General features: G+C 61.0%; 1 protein-coding gene across 10 annotated transcripts in view; it reads left to right on the forward strand.

The window, feature by feature from the left end:
- The window catches only part of ATOSB (atos homolog B), a 72,096-nt gene that overhangs the window by 47,712 nt on the left and 6,204 nt on the right, over positions 1–18,180 (forward strand). For 5 of the 10 annotated variants that reach the window (XM_073343308.1, XM_073343317.1, XM_073343311.1 and 2 more), the window contains 6 exons: positions 8,517–8,648; positions 9,242–9,438; positions 9,981–11,331; positions 14,682–14,740; positions 15,137–15,242; positions 16,584–16,742. In XM_073343308.1, the coding sequence (XP_073199409.1) occupies positions 10,153–11,331; positions 14,682–14,740; positions 15,137–15,242; positions 16,584–16,742 (1,503 nt within the window). In that variant the 5' untranslated portion in view covers positions 8,517–8,648; positions 9,242–9,438; positions 9,981–10,152. Of the gene's footprint in view, positions 1–8,516; positions 8,649–9,155; positions 9,439–9,496; positions 9,519–9,980; positions 11,332–14,681; positions 14,741–15,136; positions 15,243–16,583; positions 16,743–18,180 lie in introns of those variants that run through there. The other 5 variants (XM_073343309.1, XM_073343310.1, XM_073343316.1 and 2 more) reach the window with 5 other exon arrangements.

The raw sequence follows: 18,180 nt of genomic DNA on the forward strand, positions 1-18,180 counted from the left end.
TCAGCTCTAGTGAAAGGCTCCAATTATTTCCCAGCTCTCAGCATCTCCATTTGCTGCCCATATTTTCAGTATTAGTGTCTGTGCCGGCTGGAATTCCGAGCGATTAACGTGGCTGTGACATGCCTCCTAGGGGTGTTATCCCTGCGCTTGTCCCCCACAACCCCCCTTCCTCCTCCAGCAGAGAGCGAGCGCGAGCGAGCGTGAGACAGGCAGACGGAGACAAAGGTCTGTCCCCAGCCCGGCTGTCCCCTGCCTGTGCTTTCTCTGCTTGTGTGTTTTCTTAGGCTCCTGGTTAACGTCTGAGCTGCTGTGGAGCTGTGAGGCTTTGGCCTGTCCTGCTCAGGTTTGAGCCTGCTGGGCGGGGAACTGCCTGCTTCTCAGAATGGACGGAAGGTTTTTAAGCTGCTTTTCATTCTTTAAGGGCCTGTAAAACTGCTTGGGAATGGGAGTGGGGGGGCAGGAGTGCACGGAGGGGCAGGCAGCAGGAGTGTGTGCATGGAGAGGGGAGAGGCAGGGGACCGGGACTGCATGGAGCGCACAGGTGGGGAGGTGCGAACAGTCACACTACCCCTGTTGTAGCATAATGTTTGGAACGTGGTCTTCAGACGTGCTGAGTGAACGCCCCTTCCCCCTCCCCGCCCCATAGATCAGCGACATTATTCCCATCTTACTGATGGGAAACTGAGGCACAGAGCGGGGAAGTGACTTGCTCAAGGGCATGCGGGGAGTCAGTGTCAGAGCTGGGAAATAGATGCCAGGAGTCCTGGCTCTTCAGCCCCTGCTCTAACCTCTAGACACGCTGCTTTGGAGGAAAGCAAGTTGCATTGTGTTCTCCCAGGGTGGCACCTGCGCTCAGTCTCGCATCCGAGACCTCTAGCCTCCAAGGGCTGCACTCGGGAGATGAAGGTGGTCATGTGTCACAATGCAGATCTCGGCTGGACTTCAGTCACCTCTGTAATGAATGGTGAGTGAGTCTGTGGGGTGCATGGGGCAAGGGGCCCCAGGTCACGCTCAGAGAGCACCTTGTGTGCCTGCCCACACACCCACAGTGCTCAGCACTCTGCACCAGTGGGAGAAACCAGATCAATCTGGGGCTAATTTAAGTTCCTTGAGGTGAGTAAGAGCTTTTCCTGTCCAAGGGAGAACCCTGGAGCCTGCCATACCCATCAGGACAGCGTCCCTGCTCCAGGGCCATGGGGAAGGACTGCGGGAGCAGTCATCTATAGCAGGGGGTTCCTAAACTGGGGGTCGGGACCCCTCAGGGGGCTCGTGAGGTTATGATGTGGGGGGTCATGAGCTGTCAGCCTCCACCCCAAACCCCGCTTTGCCTCAGCATTTATACTGGTGTTAAATATATTTTTAAAAGTTTTTAATTTATATGGGGGGGGCTGCACTCAGAGGCTTGCTATGTGAACGGGGTCACCAGCACAAGAGTTTGGGAGTCACTGATCTACAGAGTACCACCTAAGAGAGGTACCTGGTACAGCTGGCTCTGGCTGTTGTTGGAATAGACTGTGTCTACACTTACAGTGGTGTGTGGAGTACAGCTACACACTGCAGTGAAAGGCGGGCTGCTTCCACGCTTGTCACTGTGGTGTACCTACACGCTGGTGAAAAGCTCTGGCGGGGGGAGGCGGCGGGGAAAGGCCCTGGCGGGGGTAGCTAGTATGACAAACAGCAGTATAGACATGGGAGGCTCTGCATGGCTCTGAAGAGAGCCCGTGTAGGGTTTATACCCTGAGGTTTCCGGTGTGTAGGGCACTCAGCTGTACTCTGCCTAAGCCATGCCTCGCTGTCTACACTGCCGTTTACACCAGGGCTACCTGGGTGTGCAGCCTCGGTGCTCCGCACGCTGCTGTGTGTGTAAACGTGCCTTTAGAGTGCGTCCACGCTGCGTTCGAAACCCCACAGCAGCGTGTCTGCAGACCTGGGCTTGCACTGCTGCACTCAAACCAGCTGGTGCGGCCTGGAGCTGAGCTCTGAGGGCTGGGGGTAGGGTGAGGGGTGGGGAAACATCTACGCTGCTGTTTCTAGCGCCAGAGCACTCAACCTGGGTTGTGAGACTCACCGCCGTGGGTTTTAAAACACAGTGCCGTTCTTACCCTAGAGCCCCTGCTCTCAGCACCAGCGCCCCACAGGGGGCTGGTAGCAGCACCCCCTTTCTCTGCAGAATGCTGTGGGGGGCTCCTCTTCTCTAGTAATGGCCCCTGGCTCTCTGCCTGGGTGCTAGGCCATCCCTAGCCTCCCACCCCAGTGCCTCTGTGTTTGGCCCTGTCGCTGCTGTCCGGCTGTGCCCCTGCCAGTAACTGATGCTTTGATCCCCTGGCCCAGCCAAAAAACTCTTTTGGGATCAACCCGACATGAAAAGATTTAGATCTTCTTGATGACACTTTCATATGAGGTGTAAAGAAACGTTCCATCTTGGCTTGGGGCATCTTAACGGCTTTTTTATTAAAAACAGGACATTTGTAAACAGGACAAAACCACCAGAGAAGGAGGAGGTGACTGCCCCCTTATGCGCTTCTGATTTCAGGTGTTAGCCAATAAACACTGATCAAACACCCCAGTACCCAAACACCAATCGGTGCTTGTCCAGTACACATCCGAAACAGTTACGTGTATCTGCCTACCTGGAGCCGAAACTACGGAGGAGTCTTGCTGGAATTCGTTGATCCTGATTATGAACTCATCCATGGAGCAGTAATACAGACTGCATGGCTGGTATTTCTAAAGCCCACTAAAGCGTTGTGCATGAACTGGTGTGCCCAGAGGCTGCTGGCGCGGACTGAAGGTTCACTAGTACACGTGAATGTGGTGCTGTTTGAACGAGTACGATGTAGAAGGGCACTAGGGAATGTTACAAAGAGATTACTCGATGCACTATTGTGAAGCAGTTGCACTCACTGCAGGTGCGCCTCCTTGTGGCTGGGTCTGGGAACTAGCTGTCACCCCATCTGGGGCCCCCTTCTGCCAGTTGCTTGCTCTGTGGTCCCCCTCTCTCTGCGTGAGTCAGCCAGGAGACACTGGTAGTCAGATAGTCAGACACTATCTAGTGTCCCCACCCCATGTAACAAAAGCCCACCAGACAAGCTGTCCGTCTGCCATCTCGGCTCCAGGCCTGAGCCACTTTGCCAGTGGCTGGTAGGGGAACCTGGACCTGTTGGCTACTCTGGGTCCAGCCCAGGGAGCCTGTGACTAGGTGTCTCCCTTACTGTTTCCCTAGGCTTCTTCCTGCCGCCTTCTCTAGCTCCTGGCCTGTCTCTGGCTTTACCACCAGAGCTTCCTCTGCTCTCCATGGCTACTTCACCCCCTCAGCCTCTTCTCACCGGGCCGGACCCAGAGTTTACGCTCCCCCTGGATCTGCCCCTTGATGCTGGCCAATTCCCTTTCCCTCTGCTCATCCCTGCACCTTCTCCCTGCTCTCACTTCCTGGCTTTATATGCCAATCCCAGCTTCTCTGCCCGTAAGCGGTGGTTCCCCTCCTGGCCCACATTGCCCCGCTCAGGGCTTGTGGGCGGTGGAGACCCCATCACAGGTGTGTACAAAGAAAGAGCCCAGACCCTCTCCTGATGTTTTGGTCATTACATAAAACTCAGCAATTGCTAAACGTGAACCCTGACCAATGAAATAAATAAAGCTCCCAAACCAGAGCCCCATGGTGAGCGCACTCAGCTGGGAGATCTGGGTTCAAGACCCCAGTCTGCCTGATTGGAAGTAGAGACTTGAAGGTGGGTCTCCTGCATTACAGATGAATGCACTAGTCACTGGGTACTCGGGGGGCGGGGCTTTGTCTCTCCCCCGTGGAACTGGGGGAAATATTGAGTGGACAGAGCATGCGGGGGAGAGGGATGTTCGGGCTCCGGTCCCTGAGCCAAGGAGCAGGTTTGATTGACCCAAAACTGAATTTCTGAGCAGGTAAACTCTTGCCCAGCTCTATGCGTGTCCCCCAACAATCGCCTGGTGTTGCTGCGGTGACGAGGGAGAGGCGTTTGGTTGTGACCCTGGTAACTGTGTCACTCCTCTGGGCACCGCAGTCACCACCCTTCCTGTACCGGAGCGTGACTGGCTCGCTTGGTTGCCCCTCTGCTCCAGGACGCTCCAGTAGGGTCTGTGTGCTGCTGTCCTCCTCCTGCTACGGCGCCTGGGCCTGGGCCTGTTGCAGATCTTCCCAGCCTGCCAGCCAGAGAGAGGTGGGAACACCCCGTGGAGGTGGCCATAGCGAAGGTGTGCTTCGCCCGGCCGTGCTGCTGTCGTGGAGGAGCTGCTGGAGAGCTCCCCTTGGGTGCTCTCTCCTGGCACAACTGTCTGGTGACCCCCATTGGCCTCCCCAGTGGGAGGCCCTGCAAGTGGGGGAGGTCTGTGGACACTTCCTTGCTCTGGTTGGTTTAGTTTGACCTCCCACACGCCTTCCTCTGGCTTGGGAGTGGATCAGAATGTGACCAGCAGGCTGGAATGCATGGTGTCGTGCAGGGCTTGCCTCTGCCACCCCTCCCGCTGCCCCAGCCAGGGATGAGGTTTCCATCCCCCTCCCCATGCAGGGGCGGCTGCTTCGGCCCAGGGCTGGCTGTCTGTTTGTTTCACGTCCAGGCAGGAAGCTCCTGAATATTGTTGTAGCTGCCTCATCTGCCCTTCGGCCAACTGAGGACGCCCCCTCTCCAGTCATCTCAGCCCCAGTTCTGGCCTCTGTCCCCACCGGATCAGACCACCAGCCCCTTGCATCTGGTAACCCTGCCTGCCTTGGCTCAGGGCACTGGTTCATCGCCCTGTTCCTGCTGCCCTGAAGCAGACCAATGGACCCTGGTCTTCCTTATCCTGCTAAAGAGGTCAGACCAGGGATCCACCTAGCTCCCCCAGTCCCCGCCAGACCATTGGCCCTGGCTGTGATGCAGTCCAACCCCCCAGCACTAGCTGTGTGAATGTCCACCTGCCCCTAATGCACCATTGGGGTGTGCCTGGGGCCGTGCGGCTGGAGAGCAGAATTCCCCGCCCCTGGCCCCATACAGACTCCTCTGGCCTGATTCCTTGGTGAGGCAGCACAGGACTTCGGGTGGAAGATGGAGTTTTTTCCAGACGCAGGGCAGGGGAAGAGCTGAGAGAGGCCATCCAGGCCCTGTGTATTCCTGGATCCACACCCTAAGAGACCTGGGGGGTGGGGGGAAGGTGACCCCTAAAGCAGCCTGACCGGTGCTCTGCCAGCAAGGGAGCGCAGGCTGCTTCCCATTCCCTCATGGAGAGGTGCTGACTCGGGTGCAGCAGCTGGCTTGGTCAGACTGAAGCCCTGAGGGGTCTGCTCTGGGGCCTTGGAGGGGTGGGGGGTTACAGTATGAGGAAGGGGGAGTTGGGGCAGAGCTGGGAGCTCCTGGCTGGGTTCTTCCAGCAGGCCAGGCTGGGGCCCTGCATACATCCAGGGGCACCATGGCTGCCCTGCGTGCCCCCAGCGTGCCCTCAGGCCCGTAGGAGGGAGCCAGGGCTGGGAGCTGGCAGGGGGAGGAGTGTGTGTGTGACCCAGCCCCGTCCTTAGCAACAGCACGGGCTAAACCCCCATGAAATCGCACCAGCGGCCTGGGCTTGTTGGGGGAGGGCGGGTAACCCCAGCTGGGCCGGCCTGTGGGACTCGAGGTGGGAAGTGAGCTACCTGCTGGGCCACTGTGGGGGCTGGGGGTCCCCCCCTTAGCTCCCTGCAGGCAGGGCTGCAGGAGGCCTGCCTCTGGGGGAGGGGAGGGCGCCGGCTCCCTGTCCCTGCCTGTCTGTCACGCTGCCGGAGCGTGGGAGTTCCTGGTGCCCCGTGCTGTGCACGGCTCGCTCTATATAAGGGTTACAGGCTGTAGCAGGGAGGGGCTGGGTGCCGTAAACAGCAAAATGCTGCTGCAGGCAGGCTGGGTCTCTGGGGTGGGAAGGAGCAGTCCCCCCAGTGCCAGACCCTCCGGGACGGAGCCGCACTGACCCACAGCTGGCCTTGCCCAGCTGCTCAGCCCACCCTGCATGCAGCCTCCAGGGCTTGGTTCGTGCCCACGTAGGTACCGGGTTCCTGCTGAGCCTAGTTCTGACCTGCCATGCGGCTTGCAGTCTGGCCTGTAGCCTGCGTGTCGTCCCCTCGGAGGTAATGGGAATGAGGCGATTTCATGGTGTGCCTGAACGTAGGGGGATCCTCAATGGTGGCAGAGCCCTCGGAGCTCCCCTAGGGCAGCAGTGATGGGCAGAGTTGGGGTGGCGAGGTGGGTCCTTGATCAGCCACCAGCAGGCATCGGTAGAGAGGTCGGTGTAGCCATCCAAGGCCAGCCCCGGGGCAAGGAGGGTCTGCAGAAGGAAGAATGTGGCCAGTGGCCAGTGCTGCGGCCTGTCTCCTGGGCCAGGAAGGGACAGGTGCCAGCAGGCAGCCCGAGGTCCCCGAGCAGCGCTCAGAGCCGGTGCTGCTAGCCGGGCTTGATTGTAATAAACCAGACTAGCGGCCAAGCAGCCCTCGGATTCTGGCTTCAGGAGCTGCTGCTGCTTGCTGGCTGGGCTGGCCCCTGCTGCTGTCTGGTGAGGACTGTTCCTTCCTGCCCTAGGCTCACGCAAACGTGCTGGCTTCGCCCAGCATTTAGCCTGCAACCAGTGGGGAAGCCGCCGGTGTGGGTGTGTTGGCTGCTTCCCATGTTGCGTTGCATCTGGTGACCGGGGTGTGCTACGGGAAGCTGGCCGTCTGAGCCAGGTCTGCCCTAGGACTGTTCCTCTATTATGCTGTCTCGATGGCGTGACACACCTAAAATGCAGCTGCCTCTGGGGTAGGACATGCAGATTCGAACAGCTCGCAGCAATGCTGCACGAGAGCTTGGGGGGCGAGGTGAAGAGCTGTAACTGCAGGGGGGAAATTGGGATGTAGAGTGTAATTGCCCAGGCCTGACCTGACTGTTCTCCCCTCTGGTGGCTACGTTAGAACAGACGCATGTCGTCAGCACCTGGGTTTTCAATCCTGTGGATGGTGGCACCCCCAGCTGCATCGGGCCCCTAGCGCTGCACTGCCTTGGAGGGACGATCGACCCTGCTGAGCCCCTAATGCTACTTCCCGGAGTGCCTGGGTGTTCCTCGCAGGTCTCCCCTCCGAGTCCTGGCAACCTGGTCAGAATCCCACCCCTGCTGCTGAGGGGTGAGCATAGCTGCACTTTCCCCTGTGGCCTGGCGGTGTGGACAGGGCATGCACACCTGTCACCCTCCACTAGCCCCGTCGCGCTCTGAGTGGGGGATTGGAAAGGGGCTGGTATTTCCATATGGCCGTCGCCCTACTGTGCTTTAGATCTACACGGGACCTGCTGCAGCGTGGCTGTGTCCTGGTGCAAGTGCTCCGCGCAAGTCGAGACAGCCCTTCTGTGTATCTTCACCCTCTGCTTCCTAGGCTAGGGAGGCTAGCAGGCCAAGCTGAGCCCTGGCAGTAGTTGAATTCCCTTCAGCTCTTGGCCCAGCTCAGCTGACGGTGTTTCTGGTGGTGGTGCACAACCCGGGGAGTGAACGGAAAGGCTGTGTTCATTTCAGGCACCATTTGAAAAGTGGGGAAGAGCTGGCTGGCTGCTTGCCCAACTCCTGCCGCGCGCTGGGTGCTGAATATGACAGTGTAACACCAGGCCCTGTTCCTGAGAGCTCCCAATCCAAGGGACGCAGCCGAGGAGCTGGGATGTACTCGGACGCCCAGGGCAGGGATACTTTTGGAAACATCCTTGTATCTTTCCTATGACGTCTTATTGTGGGCATTGACCGCAGGCCACTAGGATGTGGGGCTTTTTCACCATCTTGTTTCTGCTCTTATCCCATGTGTCGGGGCCACTGTGTCAGGGGAAGGGCTGTGTGCTCTGTGTCTCTAGGGTACTGGTTCCAATCCAGTGGGGTGGGCGTTGGCTGGCTCATGGATAGGGAATGGGACACGGGGCATTTCCCCTCTAGGGGCCACCGGCTCTAAACCAGCCCCAGGTTGGAGGGTTTGCTTGCATTTCGCATCTCATCTGGGTTTGAATCAGGTTGGTCACTGCCTTTGGGAGGCCCAGCGGTCCCAGCGCTTGGGTGTAACACACAGATGTATTTATCTACGCCCAGCGGGACTGATCTCCGCAACCCCCAGATGGTCACCCCCACTGGCCCCCTTGCTGGGAGCCTCTGCAGGAGCGGGGCCAGCGACTGAATGGGCCAATGCTGGCACTTCCTTCTCTTTGCCCAGGGGGTCGTTCCTTCCAGTCCTGCCGCGGGGCTGGGGTGTATGGCCTGTTGTGCCCTGCTCTGTCTTCTGTCCACCCCCTTCCAATGGCATCACACTCACAGGGGGATCTTTGCCCAGTGGAATAGGACACAGTGAAGGGACTTGCCCCATCTTGCTGTGTCGGACATGCTCCCGCTGAGCTGCGCCTGGTGGCTGCCCCCTTGAGGGAGGGTGTGAGCGGTGCGGGGAGGGGGGCGTGGAGGGCAGAATGCAGTGTCAGCACCCTGCTCGCACCCCGTGGAGCCAGGCCATGTGGGGTACTCTGGGGCTGAGTCTCTGTCTCTCCACGCAGGTGCCATGTCTGACGTGCTGGTGGGATTGTGAGTGAGCAGCCATCGCCGCAGTGGCTGGAGCGATGCTGCGTAGGGTCCGTCTACTGCTGCCCTGCAGTCCTGCCTAGCCCATGACGGGTGCCTTGGAGCAGGTGAGTGCCGGCTGAATGCAAGGCCTGCCATCTGTGTGCTGGCTGAAGCCGGGAAGAATCCATCGTGACTCGCCCCCAGCACAGACGGGCTTCTTGCTTTGCATCAGACGATGGGGCCCTTTCTCATGGGGAATCCCAGGCCCGATGGGCCAGCAGGTGACCCTGGAGGCTGTGTCCCAGGCAGCAGCGCATGTCAGCCACGGGTCCTGTAATGGCAGGTCTCCACCCTCCCATGAATCTTCTAATGCCCCCTGCCCCGCTGCTTCCCCCACTCTCTGTGGCCTGGCCTCTCCTCTCCTCCTCCAGCCCCTCGCACCCAGGTCCAGGAAGAGGGAGCTCTCTGGCTGCAGAGCTGGGCTCCCGTCCCCACCAGTGCCTATGAATCCCAGTGGAAGGGTAGCTTTAGGCTCTGTGGCCTGGCCTTTATTACAGGCGAGGGGGCTGTGGGCTGCACATGGGCCGCCCTGGTTTAAATCAGTGTCTCGCCTGCCCTTGTGTCCTCCCCAGGTGCCCGTCTGTCCAAGCGTTCCACTCCCTGCCAGCGCCAGCGGGTCTCAGAGTCGCGTCAATCCTCCCTCTCCTTCCCCCATTAGTGCTGCTGAACAGGCCCGAGAGCCAGCCAGGCCCCTGCAGTGATTTAGAGGCAGATCCCGACGCCCGTGATGGTGGGAGCCATTCCTCGGCAGCCGCGCCGCTTCTGGGGGGTGCCCGGATGGCAGGTGTCTCCAGCTAGCTGTGCCAACGACCGTCTGCTGCTGGGGCAGGAGAGCTGCTCGGCGAGGGGTGGGTGGTGAGTGCCCAGCCGCGTCCCGAGCGTGTGATCGGGGAGATGATGGCTTGGCAGCCTGCACTGGCTACTAAAGCAAAGGGGTACTGAGCTTTTGTTTGCCCCCTTGAGGCCAGGCTAGCCTCCTCAGCTCCTGTGCCTGGAGGATTAGCTGAGGCTCGACCTGGTGCATGTCTGGCCTTGTCCCCCATGGCCCCTGCGTTACAGCGCTGACTGGCCCAGCCAGGGACTCCTCCCGACTCTCCGAGTGCGGGGCCCGAGGTCCCAGCATTGTCCCTGCGGAGCGGCATAGACTCACATAGGCCTCAGCAGCCTCCCCACATCTGGGGCTTGGTAACCCTGCCCCGCCTCCAGGCTACAGGGCTTCCGGAGAGCTGGCCCGCGCTACTCCCCGACCAGCCTGGCTCCTCCTGTGGAGCTAGGGCAGGGCAGTCTGTGGGGCTCTGCACCAACCTGCTGGAGCTGTGGAGTGGAGCCTGCTGCACCAAGGAGGGGTGCCTGGGCCAGGGTCCCAGGGGCTGATCCCCTCCCCTTTGCTCCCACAGATGCGGCACTGCAGCGCACCCCGTAGCGGAGGGCTTGTCCGGAGGGAAGGGGTCTGAGACACCACCCCCTTTCTTCAGCCCCGTGACCTCCTGACACCGTACCCCCCTTCCCTGCCGCTTTATGGGCTGTTTCGTCTTTGGCTCTGGTTGGGGTCCAGCCCGCTAAGGCTCCATGCGGCACATCCATGCTGAGGCGTCCCTCCCCCAGGAGCATGGCACAGACTCGGGCCTGTCCCGGCCAGGCGGCCAGGCGGCCTTGGAGCCCCCCCCCGAGCGCTGCCCCCGCCGCAGCATCGTAATGGGCTACAACAAGACGGAGATCAAGCGCCAGAAGGTTTATCAGGTCTCCATCTTCTCCCACCTCTCCAGCTCCTCCGAGCCAGCAGACCAGAGAGCTGGGGGTGGGCGACAGGCCATCAAGAGAGGGTACCCAGAGCAGTGGGCTCCGGAGGCTGGGCGGGATCCCAAGCGAGCCCACTGGGGGGCCACGGGGGCTGAGGCCAGGCAGGACGGGGTCCCTGGGGAGCTGCACCCTGGCCAGGACGCCCCAGACGCCACCGCCTTGGAGGACGGGCTGCTGGTGAAGGAGCTGTCCCTTTGTGGCTCGGCCCAGCACTTCTCCCACAGCGGCCTGCGGGTGGTGGAGCACCGATGTGGGGCGCGGGAGAGCAGCCCCAGGGCCTGCCGAGAGGACAGACTGCGGGAGGCTGCCTCCCCCTGGCCACAGCACACAGCTTGCAGCACTTTGCACAGGAGAGACAGTTGCCCTGCTCAGCTGGGGGCTGGCCCCTTGGGGAGTCCCAGAGCCTGTGGCTCCGTGGAGGGCAGGGAGTGCCCCGGGCTGGCTGAAGCCAGGGAGCAGCCTGCGGAGGGGAGCGGGGCCCGGAGGGAGGAAAGGGCTAGCAGCCAAAATCGACTTGACATTGATTTGCACAATATTGCACAAAAACCCTGGGCAGCCTCGGGTGGGAGGGGGGAGGAGCAGACAGGGGGCAGCCCCGCCCACAGCCATGGGGCTGGCAGAGAAGGGGAGCCGCTGACTGCGGCCGATGGGCACAAGGAGCCCCACACCCCACGGGTGGCCCTGGGCCCCGAGAGCAACGGCCTGGGCTCCTCGGAGAAAACGCCCTGCATGGGCAGCAGGCCCCCTGGGGCCAGCGGCGGCAGCTGCGCGGCGAAGAGGAAGCTGCTGCCCTCGGGCGAGGGCGTGGCGGACTCGTGTTCGGAAGACGAGAGCGTGGCGCCGGCAAGGAAGAAGCGGGCCCCGCTGTGCCACCCCATCCTGACCGCCTGCCGGAGCACCGACGCCAAGGGCGCCCCCTTCTGGAACCACCTGCTTCCAGGAGCCAAGGTGAGCGCCTCCTGCTGGGCTGCAGGGCTGGGGCAGGAAGGGCAGGCCTAGAGGAGCTGGGGAAGGGGTAAGCGAATGGGAAGCCAGTGAGGGGCTCGCAGATGGGGTGGGGCCATGGGTCGGACGCTGTGGAAGGAGTCAGTAGGCAGCTGGGGAAGGGGCTGGACCATAAGGTGTGTCCTGTCCCCTCCTCCCGCTGACAGGTGGCTGGAAGAGTCCAGGGCGCAGGGCTCGTCTGCTGACTCTGCCTGTAATAGGGCTTGGAGCCTGGCATGCAGGTCTGCTGACTCTGGGCAGCGTTCGGCCTGCAGTGAGAGCTGCCTGGCCATGGTGCCTGGACCCTCTGCAGCTCCACGGGGGCATGTGGGGGGAAGGGCAGCACTGGTGGAGTGGGGAAGGCAGCAGCTGGAGCCGGGGGGCATAGGAGGAGCAGGAGAGTCTGCGGATCCCGGAGCCCTGAGAGCAGCAGGTCCCTGTGCTGTGACACTGTCTGGGGTGGGCGCTTTGTGGCGGGGCCTGTCTGTGCGGAGGGGCAGCCCGTGGGTTCTCTTCTAGCATGTTACACCCGCAGAAGGAGCAGGGGCTTCCCAGAGCCCGGTAACCTGCTGCTCCCTGGGGCAGACAGGACCCTTCCTAGCCGATGGCCACAGGGCTGAGCTGAGCCTGGGACCTCCCCATCTCGGCTCCTGGTTCCCCCAGAGCCCGGGCAAGCCCCCCAATACCGTGGGGGGAGGGGTTACAGCCCCTGCATGCCACCATGAGTCAGCCAAATCCTGTGCCCAGGCTGGCTGTCCTGGTGCCTGGTGGGCCTCTGTGCTGTGGAGCTGGGCACAGCTTTAGCACCTCCAAGCTCAGAGAGGGGCCCCCTGCAGGTCCCGTTGGGGGGGTTGGCTGCCCCTGGGGGAGGAGTGCAGAGAGAGGCCCTCCTCCCCTGGGCCAGGACTGCCTCTCCTGGCATCTGTGTGGAGCCCAGCTCCGGGTTCCCTCTGCCAGGCAGAGGCTCAGGTGCCCTGGGGGGGCAGTGCTGGGGTGTGTGTGACCGTGCTGTACCTGGAGTGTGGGAAGGGGGCCCGGAGACCCCTTGCCAGGGGGACAGCCTGAGTCCTCGGCTGTGCTTCCCGTCCCGGGTCTGCTCCCTGCCAGTCCAGCTGCTCTCTCCTATGCTCCGGGTGGCCCAGCCTCTCCCCAGCCCAGGCCCTACCGTATCCTCCCCATCCAGCTCACTAGCCGTCTCCCTGTCCCCGCCACTTCCTGCGTTGCAGGGTCACCAGTGAGATCATGCTGAGCGGCCAGACGCCCCCCATCTCTGGCAGGCCTGCTGGTTGCGTGACTCCTGAGGCCGGGGGATAGATGAGCTGGTATAAGGACTGATGTGTGCTCTGCCCCCAGCTGGCATGCATGCAAACATGCATGACACATACACAAACATATGTGCTGGGCACATGCACCCTGGTGCTTGTCAGGAGCCCGAGGCCAGCTAACCACATCCCTGCTCCGTTCTGCCCTGCTGCTGCCCGTGGCAGCCTGGCACGCGGTGATTGCAATCCTCAGGCACTCTGATGTGTGAACAGCCTCGGGCCCGTCCCCATCAGCCTGGTGACGTTCCTGACTCCCTGACTCTTCCTTACTGGAGCCATTTTCCAGCCCACCAGCCCCCCACTCTAGGAGTGCTCCCCTCCAGCCCTGCTCCCCACCCCAGTCCAGGCAGCCGCCTATTGTCCAGCACCCTGGAACCTTCACCCCCCTTTCACACAGGCTGGGGCCTGGCTGGCCTGTTGCTCTGTTTTGTGCTGCCCTTTTGTGTCTCTTCCAGAAGGTAAAATGCCTAGAAAGGCGAGTGCCCTTTATAAAAGGGGTCGGCCACACCCAGCTGGTAACTCAGCCCGGGTTTGGCTGCCCGCGACCTCTCAGGGCTTGGCCCCTGGGCTGCTGGCATGAGCCACGCAGCTGTGTCTGCTGGGCATTACTGGGGACCTGGCATGAATTACCTGGGGCTGGTTGGTGTCCAAGAGATGCCAGGGCATCTCCTGGTAAGTGTCATTCCGGGCCTGCCTGCAGCTCTGCAGCAGCGTCGGACCCTGGGGGGGGTGGGTGTGTGGGAATGGCAGGCACGGGAATGTTCTGTGTCTAGCTGTGTGCTGACGATGTCTTAGTGCCTTTGCTTGCCCCGTAAATGTGTGGTCCAGGCCTCTGCCCGCGTCTGGCTGGCTTGCAGGAAGTACCTGTCAGAGCTGTGCCAGCTTACGGGGCGCTGGGCCTGTTAATAAGTTGCCGGGATGCCTGCAGCCGGTGGGGCTTGGACACTGACAGATCCCCGTCTCTGTGTGTGTGTGAATGCCCGGGCAGGCAAGAGGGGAACTGTCAGACACCTTCGGCTGGGACTGCACGTGGGACGTGTCCTCCTGAGACCTGGCTGTCCTTGGTGCCTGGTACAGGCTCCTGGAGGCAGCAGAGATAGCAGAAAGCCCTTTGGGATTGGTGGGGTAAGCCCACCGTCCACCCAAAGAGAGGCAAGGGTTCACTCTCTCCCTCTGGCCCTGGCTGTGGATTCCCTCGTTGGAGATTTCCGGTGGCTCCATGGTCTGGCTGGCAGGAGCCATGGCCTCTGCTGGTGGCTGAGCTAGCAGTAGCCAGGGGCTGTGGTAATGCCCAGGAGGGGACCCCTGGAGTAATAGGGCGAAGCGAAGAGGGGGAATGAGCTGCCTTTCACAGTGGAGTTCCTGCCACTGGGAGAACCAGGGTTGGACCCAGCCCTGGAGAACAGACTGCAGGGCCTGAGGGGTGGGCCTTGATGGGGGTCTAATGGGGCTTTCCCTGATGTCTCTGTTGCTCTTGGAGCCCTGCTGCGTTGACCTGGTCCCTGTGTGTATGGGGGAGGGCGTGGGAGACTGTGGTTTGGTGTGGGGACTCTGAGGGGACGGGGGAGCTTGTAACTTTAATGGGCAGTCAGGGATGGTCACTCAGAGACAAGGCCCCCCAGTGCCAGTCCCTGGCCATTCTCCTCCCGTCTCTCTCATCTCGGGAGGGGGCAGGGAGCGGGCCCAGCAGACACCACCCTCTGCCACCACCCTGCAGCCACCTGTGAGTGGAACATACAGCTGCTTCATGGTGTGCACAGGAAGTGAATGACAGTCCTGTGTCCCATCAGCAGAGCTGACTGAGGGAGGAGAGGGTGTGTGGCACATGTGGGAGGGGGCGTTCTCTGGGCCAGCTGTGACGGGGAGGTGCTGATGTGTGTGATGGGAAGAGCTGGTGGGTGCAGGCCCTGGACTGGGAGAGGTCTGGTGGGTGCTCTGGAGTTGGCCCATTTGCTGCCCCTAATACGGCTCTTGGGCCTCTTGTCTCCCTAGCGCTCCGCAGACGGCACTGCGGTGGGGCGAAGGCTAAAGAGTGGGCTGCGCCTGAAATCGTGAGTGTCCTGAGCTGCCTGGTTCCCCTGCTGGGGTTAGGGCCAAGCCGCGGGGGCCCCGGGCACTGTGGGCAAGGGGGCTGCTCTTGGGCAGACTGGCCGTGATTCTGCCCCTCTCTTCCCTGGTGCGGGGGTTGGTTCCTGGGGCGATTGCCCTGCCATGCCCAGGCCCCTCTGTTTGGGACAGGGTGCATCCGCACAGACCCTCCCCAGCACCCTTCCCACTTGGAGCCCCTTGGACCCTTAGGTAGCTGGGTGGGTGGATCCTGCCTGCCTTTTGTGGGGAGCTGTGTGCTCTGGGGGTGCAGTGACAGGGGCAGGTGACCCTCTGGGGAGAACAGGAGTGGGAGCCCGAGGCTGCCCGAGATCAGCACTGATGCTGACTTCTCTTTGAAGGAGACATCTCCGCAGCAGCCTCCGGAAGGGGCCTGTGGGCACCCGGCCCTCTGCAGCTGCCTGGGCCACCACCTCCATCAGCCATGCTCTGCTGGGGAACTTTGAGGTAACCACAGCCTGGAGGCCCATGGCCTCGGACAGGGGAGAAAGCCCCTCTGGGATGGGAGGGGAATGAGTCCCCCTAGGGCCTGCTCTGGCACTGGCTGCCTTTGTGCAGCTCCTAGGGTGGGAATTGCGTGTGTTCCTCTCTCTCCCCATGGTGCTGTCGTGGTCTTGAGCGTGTCCCTGTGGTCTGTGCTTCAGAGCATTCCCCAGAGGGACAGCTCAGCCCAGCAGGCAGTGTGTGCACGGGGTGCTCCTGCCCGATGAGATGCCAGGCTGGGCTGCCCCGTCCCCCAGGTAGGATGAGGGGAGAGGCTGCCTCAGAGCTGACCTTCCAGCCGCAGTCTGCCCCAGCACTTCCCCGGCCTGGCACTCGCCCTCTCTTCCCCTGCTCTTGGCGCTGGGCACGCGCCATCATCAGACAGGCTGGCCTCAGCCTGGCTCCGTCGGGAGCAGGTGCCCACATCATAAACAGCAGCTCCTTGGGCACTAACTGGCTCCCTCTCTGGCAGTCTCAGCAGGGAGGCCAAGAACTCATGGGCCTTAGGGGGCGGGAGGTGTATGGGACAGGCTTAAGTCATGTGGCAGGAGTGGGGGGTACAACATTGTATGTTCAGTGTGGGGTACATTCACCTGTTGTGGCTAAAGAAGCCTCCAGGCCCCAGCTGCCCTTGAGAGCCAGCAGCCCCAAGGATGGGGAAGAGTCTAGTTCCTGTTTCCTGCTGAGAGCTCTGTCCCAGTTCGCCTGCTGGGTTTACTGCCTCCAGCTGGGTCTGGGGCGTTGGGGGATTAAAGTCCACATTGAATCTGTGGCCTCCTGGGATCTCCCCTCCTGGAGGTGCTTTAGGGACGCTGGTCCACAACACCCTGCAGTGCACAGGCCACTCCCACTGCTGCAGTGCCACCATCTCTGGGATGGAGCGCAGCAGTTGTTTAACAGCGCAGAGCAACCCTACCCCCAGTCTGGGCCAGGACACGAAAGCATCCTGCACTGAGCTGAACCTGAAGGGGGATTCAGGAGGAGTTGTGTAAATTCTCCCAGGACCTGGCGTTAACACCCTGACTTGCACAGAGTGCCCTGGGTCTTTAATAGCCAGGGGTGTGCTTGGAGCCCGTGGGGACGGGCACTACAATAAGATCCCCAATGGAAGTGGTCTGTTGCTGGGATACCGCCATGAGTGTACCCGTAGGGCTGGGGTGAAGGATGCAGGTATGCCTTCGGGGCGCAGGGCACGGTCCTGGCAGGACCCTGCTGGCTTGGGAGTGGAACGCAGAGTCCAGGCTGAGGGTTAGCAGCAGAATCGGCATTTGAGGGCTGTGCCCTTCCCTCGTCTCTTCTCCCCAGGAGTCCATCCTGAAGGGGCGCTTCGCCCCATCAGGCAGGATTGAAGGGTTCACCGCGGAGATCGGGGCCAGCGGCTCCTACTGCCCCCAACACGCCACCTTACCCGTCGACGTGACCTATTTTGACATCTCGGAACACAGCGCGCCCTCACCTTTCCTGGTACGCTGCTGGGCAGGGGCTGGGGGCATGGGGTGCTCGCTGGCACACGGTGGAACAGGCTGATCAGGTAGACCAGGGACAGTGCCCTAGCTCTGCCCGGCTGAGGGTGTGCAAAATGAAGCAGGCTGAGGCTGCCCTCTTTAGAGAGACTGCACATGCCAGGGGCTGCCGGTGGGGGAGACGAGCCCATGACTTTGGGATCCACGCCTCAGCTTGGCTTTGTTACCGCTTTGGGGGAGGGGTTTGACATGGTGGTGTGGGGGCTGCCTGTGCCGTGATTAGAGGCCTAGATATGGAGGGCTGGAAGGTGACTGGCCGGTCACATCTTATTCTTGGCTAGCAGGTCGTGCTGGGACCTGGAGTCGCCCTGGGTTGCCCCTCTGTATTAAGTTGACGTCAGCTGTGAGTAGCAGTATAGAAGCCAGTGGCTGCCCGTGGGCTGTATTTCCCGACTCAGGTGCTGGCTATAAAGGCATGTGGCTCTCGGTACAGAGCAATGAGTCCAGCACTCGTGAGCTCCGAATCCCCAGCCTGTCGGGGGGGAAACGCCCCCCCCTTGCAGGGCACTAATGGAGGGGAGACCCTCTGCCAGCTCCTCCCCAGCCTGTGGCCAAAATCCTGCATCAGTTCCTTGCCCTTGTGGGGGTCTTGAGCCCTCTATTCTCTGCCTGTGGCACACACATCCTGTCTCCTGTAGGCTGTGATGCTCTGCTCCAGTTCGGTTGTTGGGTTTCGTGGGCGGTGGTGGCCTGTGGCACGCAGCTGATCAGACTGGATGAATCATAGAATCATAGAATATCAGGGTTGGAAGGGACCTCAGGAGGTCATCTAGTCCAACCCCCTGCTCAAAAGCAGGACCAATCCCCAATTAAATCATCCCAGCCAGGGCTTTGTCAAGCCTGACCTTAAAAACTTCTAAGGAAGGAGATTCCACCACCTCCCTAGGCAACGCATTCCAGTGTTTCACCACCCTCCTAGTGAAAAAGTTTTTCCTAATATCCAACCTAAACCTCCCCCACTGCAACTTGAGACCATTACTCCTTGTCCTGTCCTCTTCTACCACTGAGAATAGTCTAGAACCATCCTCTCTGGAACCACCTCTCAGGTAGTTGAAAGCAGCTATCAAATCCCCCCTCATTCTTCTCTTCTGCAGACTAAACAATCCCAGTTCCCTCAGCCTCTCCTCATAAGTCATGTGTTCCAGACCCCTAATCATTTTTGTTGCCCTTCGCTGGACTCTCTCCAATTTATCCACATCCTTCTTGTAGTGTGGGGCCCAAAACTGGACACAGTACTCCAGATGAGGCCTCACCAATGTCGAATAGAGGGGGACGATCACGTCCCTCGATCTGCTCGCTATGCCCCTACTTATACATCCCAAAATGCCATTGGCCTTCTTGGCAACAAGGGCACATTGCTGACTCATATCCAGCTTCTC

This window comes from Lepidochelys kempii, chromosome 5, assembly GCF_965140265.1.
Source record: "Lepidochelys kempii isolate rLepKem1 chromosome 5, rLepKem1.hap2, whole genome shotgun sequence".
Classification (NCBI taxonomy): Eukaryota; Metazoa; Chordata; order Testudines; family Cheloniidae; genus Lepidochelys; species Lepidochelys kempii.